The sequence below is a fragment of the Natrix helvetica genome, assembly GCF_964273705.1.
Source record: "Natrix helvetica genome assembly, contig: HAP1_SCAFFOLD_335, whole genome shotgun sequence".
NCBI lineage: Eukaryota > Metazoa > Chordata > Lepidosauria > Squamata > Natricidae > Natrix > Natrix helvetica.
Window position 1 is genome coordinate 1 of NW_028113447.1, and position 22,871 is coordinate 22,871.

The 22,871-nt window shown below is 36.8% G+C and overlaps 1 protein-coding gene across 1 annotated transcript; it reads right to left on the reverse strand.

Annotated features, from left to right (window-relative positions):
• Positions 1-831: 831 nt before the first annotated feature.
• LOC309382397 (vezatin-like) lies at positions 832-21,045 on the reverse strand (the record flags this gene model as incomplete). Its single annotated transcript, XM_081971915.1, has 10 exons — positions 832-1,022; positions 1,432-1,625; positions 5,737-6,068; positions 7,428-7,575; positions 8,255-8,404; positions 10,661-10,936; positions 12,029-12,204; positions 13,295-13,384; positions 18,909-19,043; positions 20,910-21,045. Coding segments are annotated over 10 exons (1,753 nt in total), but the record flags the coding sequence as incomplete, so codon positions are not given.
• Positions 21,046-22,871: the final 1,826 nt, after the last annotated feature.

The following is a 22,871-nucleotide window of genomic DNA, read 5'->3' on the forward strand; positions in this document are numbered from 1 at the left end:
GATTTGGGTTGAGTCCAATTCTGAACATGATACTCTTCATTCATTGAAGCCACCAAGGACTGGACAAAGACTTCTGCCATAAACCCTATTTAGCCCAGGGTGAAATATATACCTGAGAATCATCTGTACACTAATAATATCTTATCCTAAACTGGCACATTACTTAACCCAAGCAAAATAATAGCCAAGGCAAACTAAATTCAGTTCTTATCTGTGATTACATTTCTATAATGCAGACACAATTGACATACAAATTTTTAAATGCCCAATCTTAATTTTTACCTTCAACCATGGGAATAAACTCTTTTCAGCCAAGTAATAAGTTTAATTTAAATTATAATATTATTATTTTTTTAAACACTATTCAGTGATACTAAACAGAAAAATATTTCTTTTACTAATATATAGCAAACAGCAGGGTATAAAATTGATTTGATAACTATTTCTATCCTGTTAATAGATACAAGTAGTTCTCAATTAGCAATCACAAATGTAACCGACAACTTTGTTGTTAAGTGAAATAATATATATTTAAATTCCATAGCAGAAAACTAGTTGAACATATTCGTAAATAGTGCAAAATAAAACATTCAGCTAGATTTGACTCTTTTCCACACAAAATATGATATTTTCTCTGCTCTACCCTCAAATAGGAAGTTATTTGTTACACAAAAGATAGGTAATTCTGGGAGTTGATAAGTTACACAATACTGTTTCTGAATTGAATAGAAAAGCAGGACGCAAACTGACAAATATGCACTCCATTGATACACAATTAATTCTTCCTTCCCTAAAAAACAAAGTTTGTTGCAAAAAATTGTAGCAGTTATTAATAGTGATTTTCCTATCCGTATGCATGCAGAATACTCTCTACATTTTGTTTGTGAATAACTTCTTTCTAGAGTTCTATACTATGATTACCTGTTCTTCAGGAACAGGGTCTTTGTCTTCTATATGAACAGTTGGCTGCTTTAAAGGGAGTGTAGTACAATGCTTGTTTTCACAAGATGGTTCAGATTTACCTGGAGGTAAAAAGGTATATCGTAAGATTGGAATATTTGGAATGATGATGTAGAAAGTTTTTCTTTAAGGAGATATTATGAACAGTTTTGTTCAGACTGGTTTATCAGTTTTGTTTATTACAGTACAATCTATTCTTCCTGTTTTATTCCAGTTTTTCAATGTAATCAGAATTAGAACCTTTTAATTAGACTTGGTCCAGACACTGTACCTAAAGCCAGGAAAGCTCTTTCAAAAGGCTTTATTACATTTAACATTCCAGTTTGTTTTTAAATTGGTCTTCCTGGCTGAATTGTGATTCCAGTGAAGAGAATAATGGGCTCTATGCATGACCAAAGACTTGTGGGTATTATGTCTTAGTAACTTTCAGTTAAGAACAGCCTAACTGAATACCTTTTGAAAATGGTATACCTTTTTTATCTGAATTTCTTCGAATCATTTTTTCCACCTGAGAAACAGCCTCTTCCCAACAACTATTGCTAGCATGCATGTGAGGCTGAATCAATTTAAATTTTTGATCTGCAATTTGGTAGGCCTCCCAAGTTAATTCTGGGCTTTCCTTGGAATTCATAGCCTTCTCAAGTTCATCCTCAAGAATTATCATTCTGTAAAAACAAAAAAAGAAAAAAGAAAATCTCAGACAAGTATTTCAGAAAAAATGGGAAGAAAATTACAATTGGGTTTTATTGGGATATAACAGCAGATGCCTAATAGTTTTGACCAGTAAACAACAATTAGCCTTTTAAGAAAAAAAAGGTATGCAAACACAGCAAAAAGAACCAGATCATCAAAGAACAGAGAATCCCATGGCTTAAAGTCTTTCTTTACATAGAATTGAAGAATCTACACTGATTAATTCAAATAACAGCAAGACTAAAGAGTAACACATCCTATCTTGTGGGTTTAGCAGTTTATATAACGTATTGTTCAAGGGAAAATACTTCCTTAGTAAACTATATCATGAAATTAAAAAGCAGCTTTACTTGGAACAATTTATATCCTGTGACAATACCTCTAATACCATCAAACTTCAACATCTGCCTATCCCACAATCCAGTTGTGGCAGATTATGTGACAAACTTTAATAAAAGCATTTAAATCTCCTAACAGGTCTGAAAACTTTCTGTGGTTCATTGTGGTGAAAATGAATTACTACAAGCCTTAGGGTTACATGCTTTCCCTTTTCTTTTGTGCTAGACCTGTTAGTAGATTTACATAAATGCTATATTACATATATTTATATTTGTGTGTGTGTGTGTACGTACACGAATATCATGGGAAATTGCATATGTAAGATGATCAACACAAAATCAACTTTTATGGTAAATAAGATGTTAATATACAAAAAAAATAAATCATGAACAGTATGGAACAAGCAGTAAAGAAATACATATACTAGCACTCACTGTTCCCTCTAAGGTGCATGGCTGTGCGGCCGCGCACGTGGCAAGAAAACACAGCGCAGCAGTTTCCAACTGCCGCGCAGTGATTTCTACTGTCACAGGCGCCGGAGGCTGGGGAGGTCCTTTGCAGACGGCTAGAACTGGCTGCCCACAAAAGACCTCCCCAGACTTGTTTTGATGAGCGCGGGGCGACTGAGTTCAGCAAAGCAAGCCCGGGGAGGTCCTTTGTGGGCGGCCAATCCTAGCTGCTTGCGCCCGGCGCTGCGGCTAAAGTAAACCCCCAAAGCCCCTGCCGCTACCGGAATATCTGCTGCCGCCTCCTCCTCTTCCTCTAACAGCACCACCACATTTGCTGCCCAACGCTGTGGCCGAGGTGAAGCCGCCAAAGCTCCCGCCGGCGCCCCCGCCCATGGCAGCGGTGCCTCCCCCTCCGTTCAGAGCACCTGAGCTGGGCCCCGGCGTTACCCCTACCCCCTCCTCCTCTGCTGTGCTTTTGAGGAGCCATGAGGCCGCGGGAGCCAGTAGGAAGGGGGCGGAGGGGGCGGGAGCAGGGGAAAAAGGCCTCATGGCTTCTCAAAAGCATGGCGGCGGAGGAGAAGGCAGCAGGGGTAACGTGGTGCCCAGCTCAGGTGCTCCAAGTGGAGGGGGACGCGCCGCCGCTGCAACGGGCAGGGGCACCAGCGGGAGCTTTGGCGGCTTCACCTCAGCCGCAGCGCCGGGCAGCAAATGTGGTGGTGCTGTTGGAGGAGGAGGAGGAGGAGGAGGAGGCAGCTATTATTCTGGTGGCGGCAGGGGCTCGTCGGCATCTTCAGCAGCAGCCCTGCCCCCTGTGAAAAAAACCGAAGATGGAGCAGATCCACGCAGATGACGTTGCCGCAACATGACTGGAGGAGGAATTCTGGGAGTTGAAGTCCACAAGTCTTCAAGCTGTCAGGTTTGAAGACCCCTGCGTTTTTTTTTTCTAAAGGGTTAGTGGTGCCAGGATCTTGCAACTTGACAGCTTTAAGACTTACATGCTTCAATGCCAGAGTTCCTGAGCCAACATGACTGGAAGAGGAATTCTGGGAGTTGAAGTCCACAAGTCTTCAAGCTGCCAGGTTTGAAGACCCCTTAGGGTTTTTTCCCTAAAGGGTTAGGGATGCAAGGATCTTGTAACTTGACAGCTTTAAGACTTGCGTGCTTCAAATGCCAGAGTTTCTGACCCAACATTTTGGTTGCTAAGCAGGAGCGTTGTTAAGTGATACTATATAACACTTTTAATTAAGCGGGTACCTTGAAGAAACATAACTTTGAGTTTCAAATAATACTGATTTCGTTGTTGTCTTAGGTGACACCTGTGAAAAAAATTCAGGTGCTGCTCAGGCATGAAAATGTGCCGCTCAAACACTATACTTTTCTGCTCACACTGAAAAAAATTTAGAGGGAACATTGCTAGCACTTGGTAGAACAGCCTTGGAAAAAATATTCAGATTTGTCTATACTAACAAATATCTGAACAGTGCAAACAATGGTGTTCACTGTGACACTCTATGAAAGTGCAAGTTAAACTTTGAGGAAACAGGATAGGACATGTAGGTACTCTTTTGAACTTTGCTGTTAAGGGAGATCCTGAGAATACTATGCACAGCCAAGAAAACTAAACAATGGATCATTAAACAAATCAACCCAGAGCTTTCACTTGAGGCACAAATAATGAGACTCAAATTATCCTAACCTATTAAGCAAACACCTGGATCTCTGGAGAGGCTCTAATAGTAGGAAAGGTGGAAGGAAAAAAAGTAGGATGACCAACAGCAAGGTGATGGACTTAGTTAAAGTGGCAGTGGGTGCATTACTGGAAAACATGAAAGGCAAACTTAGGGTTAGATTGTCATGAATAAAATCTATCTATGTGGTTGCTAAGAATTTAATCCATGTGACAGAACATAATCAATAACAAAAGTACTTGGAAGGGCTCAAAACGTGACATTTAATGCAAGGATTGGAAGTAGCAAGTTTTGCTCCTCATACGGATTATGACCTAGGTGTTCCAGAAAGTTTAGAAATAAGTTCTTCAATTCCTAATGAAGAACTTCACACACACACACACACACACACACACACACACACACACACACGTACACACACACATATACACGTACACACACACACACACACACACACAATGTTTTCCTTTATACAAAAGGAGTTTATCTCACATCCTTTGATCTCTTTAATTTGTTTGTTGAACTCTCTCATTCATGCAAGGTTGACCTAAGTGGTGAGCAATGTAACACCTGCCATACATAAAGTATGTTTTTATTTTTAAACCCTAACTAAAAAGTAAAACTCTATAATCAAAACAGATTTTTGTGTCTTTGAATCAGTCTTGTCTCATGATGGCAGCCTGGACAAGTCTATAAAGTTTTCTTGGCAACTTGGTTTATCAATGCTTTCTTACTAGGGCTGGGAAAGAGTGACTGGCTTTGTGACTAAAAAGGACTAGAACCCATGACCTCTAGGGTCCTAGTCTGGTAGGCTGCCATTATATATGTTATATATAAATAATTGTTGATACATTATTTCAGAAAAGTTTTATTAAATTCAGTGAACCGATCTATAAGTAGGCAGGCACAGAGTTGCATTGTCAGTTCCAGGGGTGAAATCTAATTTTTTTTTTGCCACTGGTTCTGTGGGCATGGTTTGGTGAGGGTCATGTGACTGAGTGGGCATGGCCAACTTTTTTTCACTTTTTAAAGCATTTTTTTCCTGCCGGTTTAGGTGAAAAATGCTTTAAAAAGTGGGGGGGGGGGGGAAGCTTCTGAGGATCACGTGGCTCAGCTATGAGCCGCACAATCGTCAGAAGCTTTATTTTACTACCGGTTCGCAGAACCAGGGACAAATGTCACTACTGGTTCGGCCGAACCAGGCTAAACCAGGAGGATTTCACTCCTGGTCGGTTCCCACTAAACAAGTGAATGAAAATGGCTGGCCATAATAATTCTGAACAGTTAATAGGAACAATACTGTTGATGTATCTGACCACAGAAAAATGATTGCATAAAAATAGTACTACATTTGTATTTCTTAAGTGGAACTCCAATCTATGGTGAAATTGACTGTCAGTAGTTAACAAGTTCCTTAAGCATTTTACATACAACTCTCACACATAGAAGAAAAAATATTAGATTAATTTGGAATGATAAGAATAAGTAGATAATAGTAATAAGTATATGCAACAATCATGGTGAAAAATTGATATTGAGTTATTTTTAAAAGAACAATAACTAAAACTAGAATTATAACTGTGAGAAATTATTCCTGTTTAACTTACTCATTCAGTAAGGCTTTTAGATGGAGTTGCAAACTGCGCACAGCAGTGTGGAGATGGCTTAGTGATCCTGATTTTGCTTTAGCTTTGACAGGACGTTCCAAGTAAGATTGATGATGTGTTTCAAAATATCGGTAAAATTCGTAACTCCTTTTAAGTTCTTCTAAACAAGCAGCATGAGCATGTGGCAGACCTTGAATTATATCAGAAAAGATACAAAGAGGCAAATGGTCTGGTGTAACCAGGCTCTTGAGAGACGCATTAGAGGGAGATAACAGAAGAAGTAGTCGCCTAAAGAATTCTGAACTTTGACCAACCCAAAGCTGAAATAAAACCTAAGAAACAAAAGGAATCAATTGTTAGCTATTTTTCCTATTTTCCCATGAACAGTACATTTAAGCAAAGCAACGACAGTCTGATGAGCTTGAATGGTGGGAGAGGTAGATATAAATTATATAAAATATTTAAAATAATGTAAACTAAATTATCCTGATATTGATCTATCCCTATTAGATCCCTTTACTCTATTCTCCCCCCCCTCCCAAAAAAACAAAAGTCCAGTTCTTTTGGGAGAGAGATTTAACACTTCCATATACAGGTAATCCTCTCCTTATGATAGCAGTTGGACTCAGAACTAGTGTTGCTAAATGCTATGGTCATAAAGCACATCAAATGATCATGCCACTTTGTGAAAGCAATTCTGGCAGTTATGATTGTGGTCATTTAATAAGGACAGCGCAGGTTTGTAAATGAGCACCTCAAATGACCATGACTTCTTACTTCCTGCTGTCTTCCCCAATGACTTATCCTATGGGAAGTTGGAAGGGATTGTCAGGCACAGTGATCATGTGATCACAATTTGCGATGATGTAATTATACAGTGAGTGCCAAGTACCCAGATTGGGATCATGTGATCGAGGGATGGTGTGACAGCTGAAATTACAGGGATCGGATTGTTCATGATGTTGAATGGTTGCTGAATGAACAGTGCTACCATAAGGACTAGCTGTACAAACATAATAAAAATGAGGTAATATTACATATATTATAAATTATTTGTAATTTATTTTACAGGTTGAGTTTCTTTTGTACAATTGTACAAAAAACATGGGAAAATTATTTTTTCTATCAATTTATACTGAAAATTAAAACTCTTCCATAATAAAACCATCCAAAATAATACTTATCCACCCATATAGGCACCACACATATAACAAAATGCATCATGCTATAACAGCTTAATTGTGAACAAACAGAGTACATCCAAAGGTTCTTCTTGTAAATTGGAATGGACAACAAATTATAAACTTTCCTACTTGACTTCTTCAGAATGTTATGAAAATCAGGAACTTGTAACAAGTTAAAGAAAGAAATGAATGGAATTGGTTCCATGGTTTTGTTCAAAAGACTAGGCTTGCCCAATTATAATGACAAGTACAGTGTACTTGTACTGACAAGCCTGCTCATAGTATAGCCATGAGTCATGATTACGCTTATTCAGATCTAAACCATAACATGTTTATGTTAAACTAAAAACAGATTCAAAGAAAGTAGTAAAATCATATAAACCTAATGTATTTCAAACGTTAAAATAATAGTATAATTCTGGATCATTTTGTTTTATTTAGCTTCTACAGGTTGAAAGGAATGAGAGAATAGTTGATGGTATGATCAGTGAAATGATACTAGATTACCTTTAGTGCAGGCAAGCTGAAGCCATCCGTGAGGTTGTATGCTTCTTCTTCAGATACTTGCTCTTCATTTAATCCCAAACCAAGCTCCTTAAAAGGCACCACACATATGTAGTTTGTGACATTGTCACTCTCAGAATTCAGTGGGTAAGTTTACTTAGTGTTAAGGTTGTTAAAGAACCTTTTGTATCAAATGCAATATTGACAAATATTTTGGTGAAAGAAATAATTTATCTACTTTATAAAGTTAAACAGCCAACAATATAGTTGCAGATGGAACAATTTTAGCTTTAGTTCAAACAAATTGCTGAAGCAAAAACGAACTGGGCATAAGATTGTGAAATAAAATAATCTGAGTGATTCTACAGATTTAATTGACTGAACATTTGAAAGATTACAGTTGTCATCATGTAATAGTCACATCACTCAGGGGTTTCAGCTTGAAAAATCATTAGCAGAAAATCAGGATCTCAGAATTTCTAGTTCAAAAACTGAACAAGTTTATTAGTTACCGTACCTAAGTCCAAATATATGCATACTAAGATTCATAGTCTAGGCCCATGAATCTTATATGTGATATAAAATGTCCACTCAACAAAGATAGACGAACTTCCTTTTTGAAAAAGATGTATGAATGAATAGTTTATCAGTGAAAATCAATGGATTATGAAACAGCAAAATGATCAAATTGAAAGGAACTTTTAAGAGAAAGTGTGGAATATAGAACTTTTAAGTAAAAACTTGGCAATTCACCTTCCTTCTTGCATAGCAGCCAATTACTGTGGTATGCTAATTTCCACCCGCATAATCTATTATTTTTAAAAGGATATTGTTTAAGCATATATAAGGTAGCAAGTCTTGAAGCTCTGAGGTTGGCTCTTACTGATCGATACACAGCTTTCCGAAGACCAATTAGATGCTGACAAGAATGTTGTCCACCTTTATTATATGGGCAAGCAGCACTAACCCTGTCAAGCAAACTTGAAAAGTAAAATGTGATACAACTGTACAGATGTCCTAAAGAATGATAAAAATATAAATATAAAACAATAATACAGCCTTTTCTCTGAGTTTATAGAATATATTTCATATTTCCTGAGATATTATTTCAATTTACAAATTGGAATATTATGTAGCAAATGCACTGGGGCTTGGATTTCTACTTTCTTCTTTCCAATTCTGTAAAATCAACAGTCCTGAAATTTAGTTTAAGACCTATTAATTTGGCTCCAAACTGCAAACTGCAAAATGGCCTTTAAATTTATTTAAAATAATAAAATTAACTATACAATTAAACAAAAAATGGATTTACTTTTAAAAGAGGCACACTGTATCTGAAAATAATTTCTAAAGGATTTAGATAGGCAGTAAAAGCTTTTGGGGGCAGGCATCTGGATTCAATTTCTTTTCTATATGTATGAAAATAAAATGGATTTTTTTTCAGTAAGTATATATTTTTATACCGCCTTATCATAGTCATTCCTTCTGAGATATGTTTTTTGTTCACCTTCAAGGATCACTTTTTACATAAGTATGGATACACATGTTTGCCTTGTTATACCATTCTTGACATGGGAAGAACATACTTCCACATTAAAGCTATTGGTATCATTTTTTGGAAGTGGAATGTATTACTCTTTTTTTTAAATGGAATGTGAAATATATGGAATATAAGCTAATATTCTACAATTATTTTAAAATTCAATACCTAGCCACAAGAAATAGAGAGTTTATTCTACAATAACAACAGGAATGCCATATTCAAACTAATTGCAATAGTTTAAAATATTATTTCACAGATTTATGAAGTATCTATCTTGCGGTATTTATATATTGTATGAAAGTATAGGAAGCATATACCACATTGTTCTGTAACAGTTGTTTGTAATCTGTTTCTCTATTAAAAACTATTGTGCGCAATATTACTTTATAGACTTTTATATGAAATGAAATTGAGGGCTTCTGTTGCTTAAATTTGATTATGTTTGATTCTTAAAATTAAAATATATGCATTATCAATTTATGACACTTTTTTCTTCCTAATGTTTTTTTCCCCCCAACTGCAGGGTCCACCTTTTTTCGGATTAAACAAGTGTTGATCCATTGGTTGCGACAGGAACTTACTGACTTGGCTTATCGCCCTAATCTGACATTGTGGGCTGAGAGAGAGAGTGATCGGCCCAAAGTCATCCTGCTGGCTTTACACACTTAAGGCGGGACTAGAACTCAGTCTTTTGGTTTCTATCTTGGAGCCTCAAGCACTAGACCAAACTGACTTTCACTTTTACTTGAGTTAACATACATGTCCGTTCTTATGATATTCTCACAATGTTCAATGACATCAAAGAAGAATCTCTTTCATATTGCAGCTATACTTTTTGAAACATCATGTTAACATTAACATTCTTAACTGTACATTTATTTTATCAGGAATGGACCCAGGCAGCCTTAAACAAGCCTGAATATTTAAAAAGAGAATGTGTATTTGCTAAGTGCAATGCAGATTTATTATCCATGGTTAAGAGAACTGAAGACAACTACAGTTTTTAAACAAAGTTATTTGAACTGGCAAACAAGTTTATTATCTACATGTGCTTCAAAATGAGTGATCCAATATGTATGAAATGTATAAGAAAATTTTGACAAATTAGAACTGTTGTTTTGAACCACTGAATTTAAACTTGAATTTCACAAGTTATTTTTTTCATTGAATTAGAATGTATACTTGTGGGAAACGGGATAGGACGGAGAAATATTCATTGATGGTTCAATCAACCTTTAAAATGTACACAGAATGTACATTTAAAATGTAAACCCTTGTACACAGCATCTGTAGTGAAGACCTAATCTATTAAAACTTGATAATAGGTAACTAGATGCTTTACTTTCAATTTTAGGAAGAGGCATACATATATTCTTACGTGCATATTGCATTTGGTATTCACATTTCAGTAATCAAAGAGTTTACTCATCCTTGTCTCTCTGAGATATGATCCAACAATACTAATTCAAGTCTCCTTGAGTAAAAAGTTTATACTGTTTAGAAATTATGTCAAAAGTTAAGATGCCAAAAAAACCATTATAATACTGTATCACCTTTCTACACGTATGGTATGCTTGTTATATCTGCAGATAAAACTGCATAAATTTAAAAAATCTGAGATTGAATTTGAAAGGAAAATTTTCACCATTCATTAACTTATTTGAAAAATGAGTGCAAATCAATTCAGACTCACAGAGTAAATCCCCTGGAAATTACTTCAGTTTCTTGAATGAGTCGCAATGCTTTCCTCACAAGGTTAGTGAAGGCGCGGCAATTAACCACTATATCTTCTAGTTGGAGATGACCTTGTTTAAGAGACATTTGCAACTTTGCACTCCGTGCTATATCCAAACCTCGCATAGTTAGGTAAACCAAAAAAACTGCTCCCCAAATTAATCCAAGGAATCCACTCCATAAAGAAGGAATTGTCAGCAGTGTGCTGATGAAGAGAAATAATAATGAAATATCCCTGCCAAAAAAAAGCACAAGAGGTATTTAAGTATGGCTTGATTTTCAAAGTTCTGTTGCTTATTTTTACAATTAGTGATCTAAGATTATATTTTTAAAGCAAATTCACACACAGAAACATAGATATGAGGATATTACATTCTCAATGTTTCTATTTGGTCTTTTTGTGTGACAGATATTCCTTTTCAAAATCTTTAAAAATTGTTTCCTGAATACCATTCCATTCCATTAGTCATATAGATATGCCACTTACCCCCCCCCCAAGGGAAACTAAAGTAGGATGAAACATTCTCCGCACTTACTCTGTAAGTGGACTTACTCTGACCAATTTACTTGAGAGTAAGATATATTTAAATAGTAAGCACCCATAGATTTCCGTGTGTCCAGCTGAGCAGAAGTGTCTCTTGTGATCTATTTTATAAGCAAAAGTTAAAAACTGTTCAGCATTCCACGGATTTCTTCCAAAGTTTCCACTTCATTTTACACTTGATAAGAAGTGCTAAACAATCCTTCACCAACACAGAAGCAATTTATTCACTTTTACCTAAGAGTAAGGGCTATTTAACTCAATGTGCCTTACTAAAAAGCATGAATATACTTACATATGCAAATATTTCTGTATGAGAACCTTAATCTTTATTCAATTAATAGTATTTTTTTTTGCCTAACTCTTCTTTAGAGTGAAAATTCTGGGTGCAACACATATACACATACATGTTTAGGTGTGTTCATACATATGCTGCTGGGAGAAAAAAATGTTCTCCAGGAGTTAGGAATCACAAAAAGAAAAAAGTTAGGTAGTAATTGAAATTTTAATGTTTCTAATTCTTTTTCAGGAAAGGATGTCATAAATTCAGGGTCATTTGCCTGTTGGGAAAATATGATAAAGCAAAACATACTCCTGCAAATTAGCAAGGAGTACATAGAGATGTAGCCAATACCAAAGTTATGAGGTAGAATCTCATGAGATAGAACTAAGAGAGAAAACAAACTAAATAATACTTCTATTCACTGGGATATTATGTGTGCAAATACACTTCCTCTAACAATATACATTATATTCACATAACATGTATGTAGCTCAAGTGAATACCAAATATTAGGAGTTGCTAGGGAGCACAGTGTTGGAAGATGTCCATGTTCCTGCTGTTTGAGCTGTCCTGCAGACAGGATACTAGGATCAAATAGTTCAATCAGTTCAACATCCTCCTGTAGCAGAACTTCCTGTTGCAGGATGGTGCAGAGGGCCTCTGAACGAAAACCAACATCCTTAAAGCAGAGGGAAGAGAAAAACATATCAACCATCATGTTCATGCACGAAAGCAAGCATTAAACTTAAAACACTTATAATTCTGTTTTTATTACATACTACCAGTGCCACCAATGTATGTTTAATTTAGCCATCGCTCATAATCTTCTCCTAGAGTGTTTATAACTTTAAATTTTGCGCAGAAGAATGGGAGGAAAGAAGAAAAAGTAAGCAACATGCAGCTGCCTGCTGTGTTGAGGAAAATTGAGAGGCCTATGAGTTCCTGAAAGCAAATATTTAAAGTCTCTGACTGACTAGTTAAAGGCAGAGAATCTGGGTGCTAGAAAGAAAAATACCAGCTTGGTACACCTCCTGCTTTTAGGCTCTGCCCCTAGCGTAGCAATACTGTATCAGGAGCCACAAATATTTGTACCAAAGATTATAGCAGCTCTGGATCTACTCAGCCTGTCTGTGGGTTTTCATTTGTTCAAACAAATAAAACAAATAGATCCTTATTTTCAAGCATCTAGATTTCAAAAGAGATGCACAGGGCTATGTACCCAGCAATAACCCTACAGCATTTTCTCTTAACAGTGCTTGCTTCGTCAATTGGTAATATTCCAGAGTGGGAAAAAATAACTGAGGCAAGAGACAGCAATATGTCTAGAAGTGATTATTTGAAATAGGACTGAGAACCAATTGCCAGCAACCTGTTCTTTTAACATCAATTTTTGGATGAAATATGATTTGCAAGATATTACACATGAAGATCTGTTTTACTATTAATACCATATTTATTTCGAAAATAAAAATAAAAGCTACAAAAATTAAAAGATATACTTATTAGCAGCTTCATTCGTAAGAGTACGTATGTTCCTAATACATATAAAAATGATTCTTAAACAGTTAAGACAGTTTTAGTTCCCTCCCATCTAGATTACCTTCTATTTAGATTTAAACACCAAATATTTCAGTTTGAAAACTGTGTAATATCATCAAGAAATGCTGAATAAAAATGGGAAAATATTTAATAAGGAAATTAAATATAAAAATATTAAGGAAAATGGATGAATTGCTTGAAAGGAAAGTGAGCTGGTAATAGGTGCTTACCAATTGATGAAGTATATCATGCCTTTTCTTATATAGGGAAAAAGGAAGCCAGCTTTTTAATCTCTCAGCTAGGTTTGACAGGATGTCTTTCTGCAAAGAATTAAAAACTGTCTGAAGTCTTAAATATATAAACAGTCTTGATTACTTTCATCTGAACATTATTTGCATTCAAACCAAGTTCAAAGAAACCATATTATAAAGCAAGCAGGCCATAACATATTAGAGATCAGTGTATGGATTGTTGGCAGCACACCAAGTTAATGTATACCAAATCAAATAATTTTTAAAACCATAAACAGAGTACTGAAAGTGGTTTTTATAAATTATTACATTAAAAAAACTAATATATTATCTATGCACTTTAATAAATCTGCTTTACAATTTAATAAGACTACCCAGCATCTTTAATGCATAAAATCGTATTCTAGAATGGTGTATCAACTAGTTAGCACGTGAAAATACAGCAAGCCAATATACTCTCAATATATACCAATAATGATTATCCCTTTATTAAGTTGTTTATGTATCTTGGAATGACATCCTTAGATATAATTAAAATTGAAAGGATAATGACAAGTATTCTATTTATGCATACACAAAGATACATGCATCATGATGTCTCCCAATCACTCTCTTTGGAAAAGAACACCTCTTGTCTTCTGCCTGAGACAAGTTGCACTGATGCACATTAATTGTATGTCTATTTTATGAAGAGCTTGTCCACACTATACATAAATGTCCTTGTAACAGCAATCACCACCACACTTCTGAAGGATTTATGTTCAACATCCATCACAAAGTATTCCAAACCTTTGCAAATAATCAGAAATCATGAAGAGTTTGTGCAACTTTTTATCTTGTAATGGTCTTTAGAAAACATTGACCACAGATTCACAATCTTCACCATCACAGGGGCCAGGTAACAATATCTTAAGAGTCCCCAAGATGCAAAACTGCAGGGCCTCAAACCTTCTTCATCATCTCTCAGTAAGTGCATTGTTCAATTTTGCCTGCTAAATTCATATGTAGATATGCTGCTGAAAAGGGGGGAACAGACCTTGCTCTCTCTCATCAGTTCTGTCACTCCACTATCAATCTTAGAGCCTAGATTCCGAAAATAACACTACCCAATGTCAGATACAAAATTAATCCATTTAAAGGAATGTATCAATGAGACCCTACAGAAAAGTTTCATCTGCCCCACTACTTCCTCTGCTAGTGCTTTTACCTCTTGGGTCAATCAACAGGATGGCTTATGTGCAATGTATGATTTATTAGATTTATATCCCGCCTTTTGCTCAAGAACTCATGGAAGCATACATATCATTCTTAATCTATTTTTTCCTCGTCACAAACGAGTTAGGTTGGGCTATGAGATAGTATCTAGCTCAAAGTCATGCAATAAGCATTTGTGCCAGATTGTCAGAAGGAGGACTTAATTTGGGTCTCCCTGGTGTAGGCATCTCCCATTGGGCGGCTTTGACAAATATTTTTAAAAACAATTCCTAATTTTGCTACTTTAACCATAACCAACACATCTTATAAAGAAGGGATATGATCACATGCAGTTGCCCCTGACTTTTGCTATCCTATCACTTATCCAAACAGCCAGAAATATTGTTCTTTCTACTGTAAATAAATCCCAAGAGTAGACAGATAGCAAAGATTTTTATAACTTTCCATAAGAAGTTAAGTCACTTGCAATTTAAAGAAAAGTTTTCTATAAAGAAAATAGAAGAAAAAAAGAGATGTAATGACTAGTTGAAGGTTTATTGTTTCCAAGGGGAACGTCTCTTTAAGTAATTGTGAGTGGGAAGAGGTCTAAAGTCCCATGGAAGGAAGAAAAGTACAGCCATGGAAAAATCTACCCAATGCAGGTAGCTTTGTAAAAACCTGAGGAAAAGAAATGATTATATATGGCTAGTCCAGAAGAGAAAATCACACCTGAGAATTCAGCTTAACTCAATGGTGGGTCCCGGATTCTGTTCCAACCAGTACGGTTGGAACGGCCCCAGCATCACCCATGTGAACGCGTGCGGCATGTGCGCACACGCGTATGGCGCGCGGATGCGTCATACTTGCCTGCGACGCTTCTGCAAGCCTCTGTGATGCTCCAGCTGCTCGCTGGAGTGTCGTGCAGACGCCGTATGCACCATGCGCGTGCGTGGAAGCACCAAAAGCTTAAAGCATAGGTAAGGAGCTTGGGCGGGCAGGTGGGCCTTCCGGAGCACCATATCGGAACAGTACCCGGTGCTCCGGGCAGGATCCGGTACGCCCGTACCTGGACGTACCGCCTGCAACCCACCACTGGCTTAACTAAACCAGTTATTTATAATTAGGAACTGAATTTAATCTTAGCATTATTCAATATTTGGTTAAACTACTTAAATGAAACACTGTATTAGACCATATATCAAGATCAACTTTTTTTTTTTGGCCATACATATTGCCATACAATTCTATAAGCAACAAACTACTTAGGGAGAAGAGGCCTAAAAAAAAAGAGGGGAGATGAGTAATAGTAGATCCAGATAAGAAAAGAAGGAAATGAACAGCCGGGCAAATCTAGCAATCACCAAGAAAAATGAGGGAATTTCGGGGAAAAAAACTGATGCTTTTAGATTCAGAAGGGAGAGGAAACTGAAAATTGGGAGGGAGAAAATGTAAGGAATGAAGCTGACCTGTAAGAACTGGTGGTTCCCAAATTGAAGAGAACTGTTACGTCAACATAGGGCACATCTTTTCTAAAGCAACTCTTCACCTATTAAGGTAGGAGGGAAAAGCCTAGTGTGTTAAGAACACTGGCCTACATAAATGTTTTGTTTACAGATGATACAGCACACAGGTCTATGTGCACACAGGCATATGAGCTTAAGAGTGCTTTCAATAAAGGAACTCATCTTGCTTAGCCATGTTGGGAACTGTTCTGATAAGTATACCTAATCCTGAATGAGAGTTAAATGTCTAAGATCTGATAATTTGTCCTGAGGAGCATGATGACAGAGAATTAAATCTAAAAATATAATTAATCATTGGAAAGTTTGACTAATTTGAACTAGTTTGAAGCAAAAAAATACAGGTAATCCTCGACTCATTCATTCACTCATCCTCGAATCATTCATTCAGCAACCTTTCAAAGCTGTGGTGGTGCTGAATGAAGGGATTTATAATCAGTTCCTAAAGTTACAGTTGTTCCAATATCCCTGCAGTCACCATCTGGGGGCTTGGCAACCCATCTGCATTTAGGATTAGTTGCCAATTGCTCTATGACCATTTAATCACTATTTCCAATCTTCCCAGCTGGCTTCCCCAAATAGTCAATGGGGAACCTGTTGCCTGGTGAGAGGACTCCCTTTTGTCTCTTGAGGCTAGCTGAAATCCAAGCTGGGCTTTGGCTCAGGGTGTTTTCAACTAGCCCCCAGATCAAGAGGCTTCCCTCTCAAGCACTGGGGGCTGACTGAAAATGATCCATGCTGAAATCCAAGCAGGATTTTCAACTCTGTATCTTTTAAAATTTGCATTTGTATTTATTTCTACTTTCTCTTCAAAATTATAAGTAATAGAGTCATTGAAAAAAGTTTTGGGAGAACCAGAAAAAGAAAAACAGACAATCAGACAAATTTGTGGGTGCCAACATTTGTCACACTATACTTTCCATTTTTGCATTTTAAGAATGGGGAAGCAGCTGAAGTGATGCATGGTAGTAGTACAGTAGTACGGTGCCATCCTCAAGATATACAGGCCCAGGATTTCCAGAAAGATTGGTTTATTTCCAGAATTTGAATAGAAAATATATTTGCTTGTTTTTCTGGTATATTAAAAACAAATGAGGGCCTTCACATTTGTTCGCAATTGTCTATCTTGAAAGGAAACCATAGTTTCATTTTTCAGCAATACAGAAAAAAGACATCATTTTAACTATACCTGTATTAAGGAGATACAAAAGTGGTATAATATGGTATTTTTAGCCAATATATTATGTTCCTCACAGAAGAATTTAGAAATTATGCAAAATCCTTCATTTTTAAGATATGGCCAGTTGCAACTCTTTTTTTAAAAATTATTTCTGTATTTTTTAGATTTAGATTTTTTAAAAATCTTGCCTTAATTATTTTTATAAATAACTCAAGGAACATAACCCAATACTCCTTGCACCTCCTATTTTCCTCACAACCATCACCTTCTGAGATGAGTTTGGTTAGGATGGTGGGGCTGGCCCAGAGTCACCCAGCTGGAGTTCAAGCCTAAAGTGGGATAAGATCTCAGTTTCTACTTGATATCTTAACGACTAAACTGAATTGATTCTCTTCTTTTTTGTGCAATCCATCAGAGTGTTCATCATCTCATCTTATCTCTGCTAAAATGAACAGACCTTGTTTTTACTCCAAATATATATTTTAAATTGAAAGCCTTCAGACTGAACTTGATGTAAACAATAAGCTTATTTTTAACTACAGGAAAATAACAGGGAATTAGATTCCAGATTTCTGATATATAGTCTCACAAGGTAAGTATAGTTGCTATTTTGTTTAAAACAAAAACAGCAGCCTGCAGGGGTTGTATTCTCCATGGGAACTTCTGTTTTGGAACTGTAATGCTAGAACCCAGGAAAAAAAATACCTGAAACTAAGAACCAGTAATTTTGTGGGTAATTTTGTACCATGAAGATACCTTACCTATGTGGCAAACCCATGTAGACTCCAGTTCTGCTTGCATTGTATTGTATTGCCAACCAGAGAATAAATTGTAAACAAAGTTTAGGATCCATGAATTTCAATATCTATATATTGGAGATTACCACTGATCAATCATTCTCAAAAAAGCAATTACATAAATGAGCCTAATAAGAGTTTTTTAGAACTTTCAGTTGGAGTTTCTATGTTTTTTCTTTTCTAGAAACATCATTTCCTTTTCCTCATTCTACACAAATGCATTCCAATCTAATTAATGATTCCAATCTCCAATCTCTAATCATGGTCATTTCATTAAGATTTTGGTACCTGAGATTTCTTATTTTCCACATATCCACCCATCCTTTTCTTTCCTTTATTTTTGGACTATGGGCCTTAAGGCAATGAAAATAGCACTTTGGTAATAGTCGAATTAGAACAAAAAAAAAAAAAAAGAAAATTGGTAGAATTGCTTTTGTTTTATAATAGTCCATATTTCTCTTTCATCCACAAAATGCATCCTTTGGGGTTCAAATCACTGATCTCTTCTGTTTTGGCTGCTGCCAAAGAAGAAAACATTCCTTAACTCTATCTCCTAGATGAGACTTAGCTCTTTTGGAACAACTGAAAACATTGTAACACAATATTAAGGTCTAATAACATGGATAAGGCAATAAAAAGTAGCAAGGGTCTTCCCAATTATCACAACTACCCCAAAACGCAGCAGGCTATTACCTGACTTTAGTAGCTCCTTAAAACCTAAAATTCCGAACAACTGGCATAATAGATCTAAAAACAAAGGCATTAGCCAACAAACACACAATGTCGCCAACAGCATTTACATGCAAACATGGGACAAGTTCTGTAAAGACAATGCACTTTTAAACAGATACCTGTTATCAAAATTTTCACAGATTATATAGTGTATAACACCACCTACCTACCTCCTGAATAAAACTTACATCCATATCTTTTGGTCCCTCTTTGGATGTGCATTCTTCTGACTTCTGCAACAATGGTGAGCATATTTCAAAATCAGTATGTCCCAGATCCTGTAAGTACTGATAAAGTGGTGAATTCTAAAATGAAATTTAAAAAAGAAAGAAAGAAGTAGCTTGTTTATAAAGAAGAACTGGAAATAATGATTATAGTTTCCCGAAATACTTCAAAACATTAGATGAAAACAATGCATCTCAGAAACAAAAATCGCAAGAAATGGCACTGGGGAGGATACTTTAAAAGCCAACTGCATGTTTTGCTATACAACAGCAGCATTGCAGAAACATGAAGGGATTCCAACTTAAATATAAGAAAACCTGTTCTCTATTGGAACTACAGGTGAGTCTGCAACTTATGACAATTAGGACCAGAACATCCATCACTAAGCAACGTAGCTGTTGAGTTGCACCCAATTTAATGACGTTCTCCCCCAAAGTCATTAGGCAACTCACATGGATATTAAGTGAATCCAGTTTCCCCTATGATTTTGTTTGTTAGAAGCCTCTGGAAAGGTCTCAAATGGCAGTCACATGACCCTGGGATGCTGCAACTGTTGCAAATATATTATGGTTGCAAGTGCCTGAATTTTGATGTGACTGTGGGGATGCTGCAGTGGACCAGTTATAACTTTTGAAGAGTCATAAGTTGAGCACTTACCTGTAGACCTATTCCTGGGAGGAGGAGTTCCTCCGATGAGATTGAGAAGTGCATAGAACTTTGGAAAGGCTTTCTTAAGTACAAAAGAGAGGCGGGGAAAAATTAGGCAGGACATTTATGACTTTGTCAGCCTGTCCGGGTAAACCAAACATGACTAAGTGAGTTAAATCTACTTTATTGTAAAGCTACATTAATAGAATCCTGCAAGACTGAAAGTAAAAAAATTCCCACTGCCACATTTAACTGCTTGATCCATTAGGGCAAGTCCTTCCTATTTTTTTTCTCTAACCATTAAAGCCATTGGCGGTTCATGCTCTCTTGTCTGCTTCCTAGGCAGCATCTTTTCCCTCCTTTCCCCGAGTTCATTCCCATGGTCTATTTTTCTAGCTGCTAGCAGTTTCTCGCTACTACTTAGTTAATATTAAAAGTACATACACCATACAACATATACTTAATCTTCATACTAGTTACTGCCTTTCATATATTTCATCATGGCAACAGGATAATGAATAATTGCCAAATTACCCTCAGTTAGCATTCCATATTATACTTCACTGAATTAGTCTAACAATAGAATAGTCATTAAATATACAAGATAAAAAGCTATAAAAATATTTTTATAGTAAGATGTAGCCAATTGTTCTTTTGTTTTAGGTTTGTTATACTATATTATAATATCATGAATAAAGACTAAATACTTCCCAAATAAACTGAAATAATCATTCAACTACAATGCCAGAATAAAAGTTAGCAGGTAAGAAAGAATAAGCACACAAAAGATGATAAAAAAGGCATTTAAAGAAAATCATAAAGTTTACTATTGCTTTTTTCACATTAACATCCCTTTATTTAACATACTGAATGCATTTCATAAAAAAGATAAACTTATTTTTTTAAAATAATTAATTTGAAACTAAAATATAAACACGAACAGTGATCAAAAGCATTATCATAACTGCCTATATTTAAGGCATACCAAGAACATTTCTGCTGATGCAAGGTAAAGGAAATGACTAAGACTTTCTCCATTAGGTCCTCCCTACTCCACCCTAATTTATCTCTTGCATACCTAACCTTTTTATTAATGCTTAATTACATAAATTTACAAACGGCTACATATTAAAAGACCATTACATCCTTGTTTAAAGCCACAGTAAAGATGGATCAAAAGTTAGAAGTTAAAGAACACTCTTCAAGAATTACCTTCACCTGTCCTGTGAGACATATTTTAATTGCTAAAATAAATGCAGCTGAAAGTTTATGCTAAAACACATGTCAGCAAGACTTACAGGCAAAATGAATCTTGTCTCCTGGAAAATATGATTCCACCTTTCTCTTAAATATACTTCCAGGGCATCCGAGAGAATTTCTTCCACCTCCCCATTTCTTTCTACTTGCCTCTCCAGGATGACTGGAGCAGAAAATCTGAAGTATAAATCAGAGAAACTGCACCAATACGTTCATCCAAGTACATTTTTGTGGCATCGAAGCAGAAGCAGCCAGAAGCAGCTCACTAAGATGTTTCTTCTGTTCCTGTGCAATAGGAGGAACCCAGCATCAGCTGATAAGATATGAAAGGCTTTTAGAAAGCTGATGCTTAAAAGAAATGATGCACATCAATAAAATCTTTTGCAGATCTTGCCAAGCAATTCTATTTAAAAGTCTTAGTCATACGTTCTTGGAGCATGATCATCTTGGTTTACTTATCAGCTAGCAAATTTCAAATCTCATTTCAGATAAGTATGGGAGAGCGGCACTGGACATGTATCTGTTACCATCAATGTATGAAATTAAGCACTTTATAGAATGCCTAGGAAAGCTGTAAAATGCCAAAACATGGGAAAGTATCCAAGTATAAAATGCTGAATATTTCACACATTTCCTAGGCATTCTATGCAATGCAAAAAGGCAAACCAGCAAAGTGTAAAATACTCCCACTAAAATGCCATTCTAGCCTTCCTTGTTGCAACAAGTAGCTCAATCCTTTTTTTTTTGTTAAGAAAGTGTTTTATTTTGCATTTCTTCTTTCATTTTCATATATGTCTTTTCAAGAAAGGGTTAGAAATTCTAACTCTTTTCATGACTATCTTTTCTTTACTTTGCCTGAATAGATCTTGCCATTCTGCATAATGCCTAGGTCAGTGATGGCGAACCTTTTTTGGCTCGCGTGCCACAAGTGGGGGGAGCGCAGGGGGGTCGAGTGCGGGCGTGCCGCACCCATAATGCAACGCGCGACCCCCCCAGTGCGCATGCGTGCAAAACACGTGACCCCCCCATTTTTACATGGTTTTTTTGCCCTCCCCAGGCTCCAGGGGCTTTATAGGAGCCTGGGGAGGGCGAAAAGAGCCTCCCCCGACCCCCCGGAGGCCCTCCGGAGGCTTCAGGGACTGTCTAGAGGCTTCCCTGAAGCCTTCGGAGCGCTTAAAACCAACCTCCGAGCAAACCGGAAGTGACTTCCAGGTTGCTCGGAGGGTCGTTTTAAGCGCTCCGAAGGCATCAAGGAAGCCTCGGACGGTCCCTGAAGCCTTCAGAATGCTTAAAACGACCCTCCAAGCAACTTGGAAGTCACTTCCGGTTTGCTGGGAGGGTGGTTTTAAGTGTTCCGAAGGCTTCAGGGACGGTCCCTGAAGCCTCCGGGGGGCGGGGGAGGCTCTTTTCGCCCTCCCCAGGCTCCTATAAAGCCTCTGGAGCCTGGGGAAGGCGAAAAATAGCTTTTAAAAAGGTGAACTCAGCTGGCCAGCGCACACATGCGCGCTGGCCAGCTGACAGGGCAGCGCCTCGCGTGCCCTTACAAATGGCTCCGCGTGCCACAGGTTCGCCATCACGGGCCTAGGTATTATCTACAATGCTTAGGAAAAGTATATAGTATATTAAAATAACACAGATACTCATATTTTGTCTAAAATGTCACACATTCTATAGCTCTCCTAGGCATTCAATACAATGTCAGCTTTTCATACATTTCCAGAAACATATATATACAATAATAAAATAGCAGAGTTGGAAGGGACCTTGGAAGTCTTCTAGTCCAACCCCCTGCCTAAGCAGGAAACCCTATACTGTTTCAGATAAATGGCTATCCAACATCTTCTTAAAGACTTTTAGTGTTATGGCATTCACAACTTCTGGAGACAAACTGTTCCATTGATTGTTCTAACTGTCAGGAAATTTTTCCTCAGTTCTAAGTTGCTTCTTGTTCTACCCTCAGGTGCCTTGGAGAATAGTTTGACTCCCTCTTCCCTGAGATATTG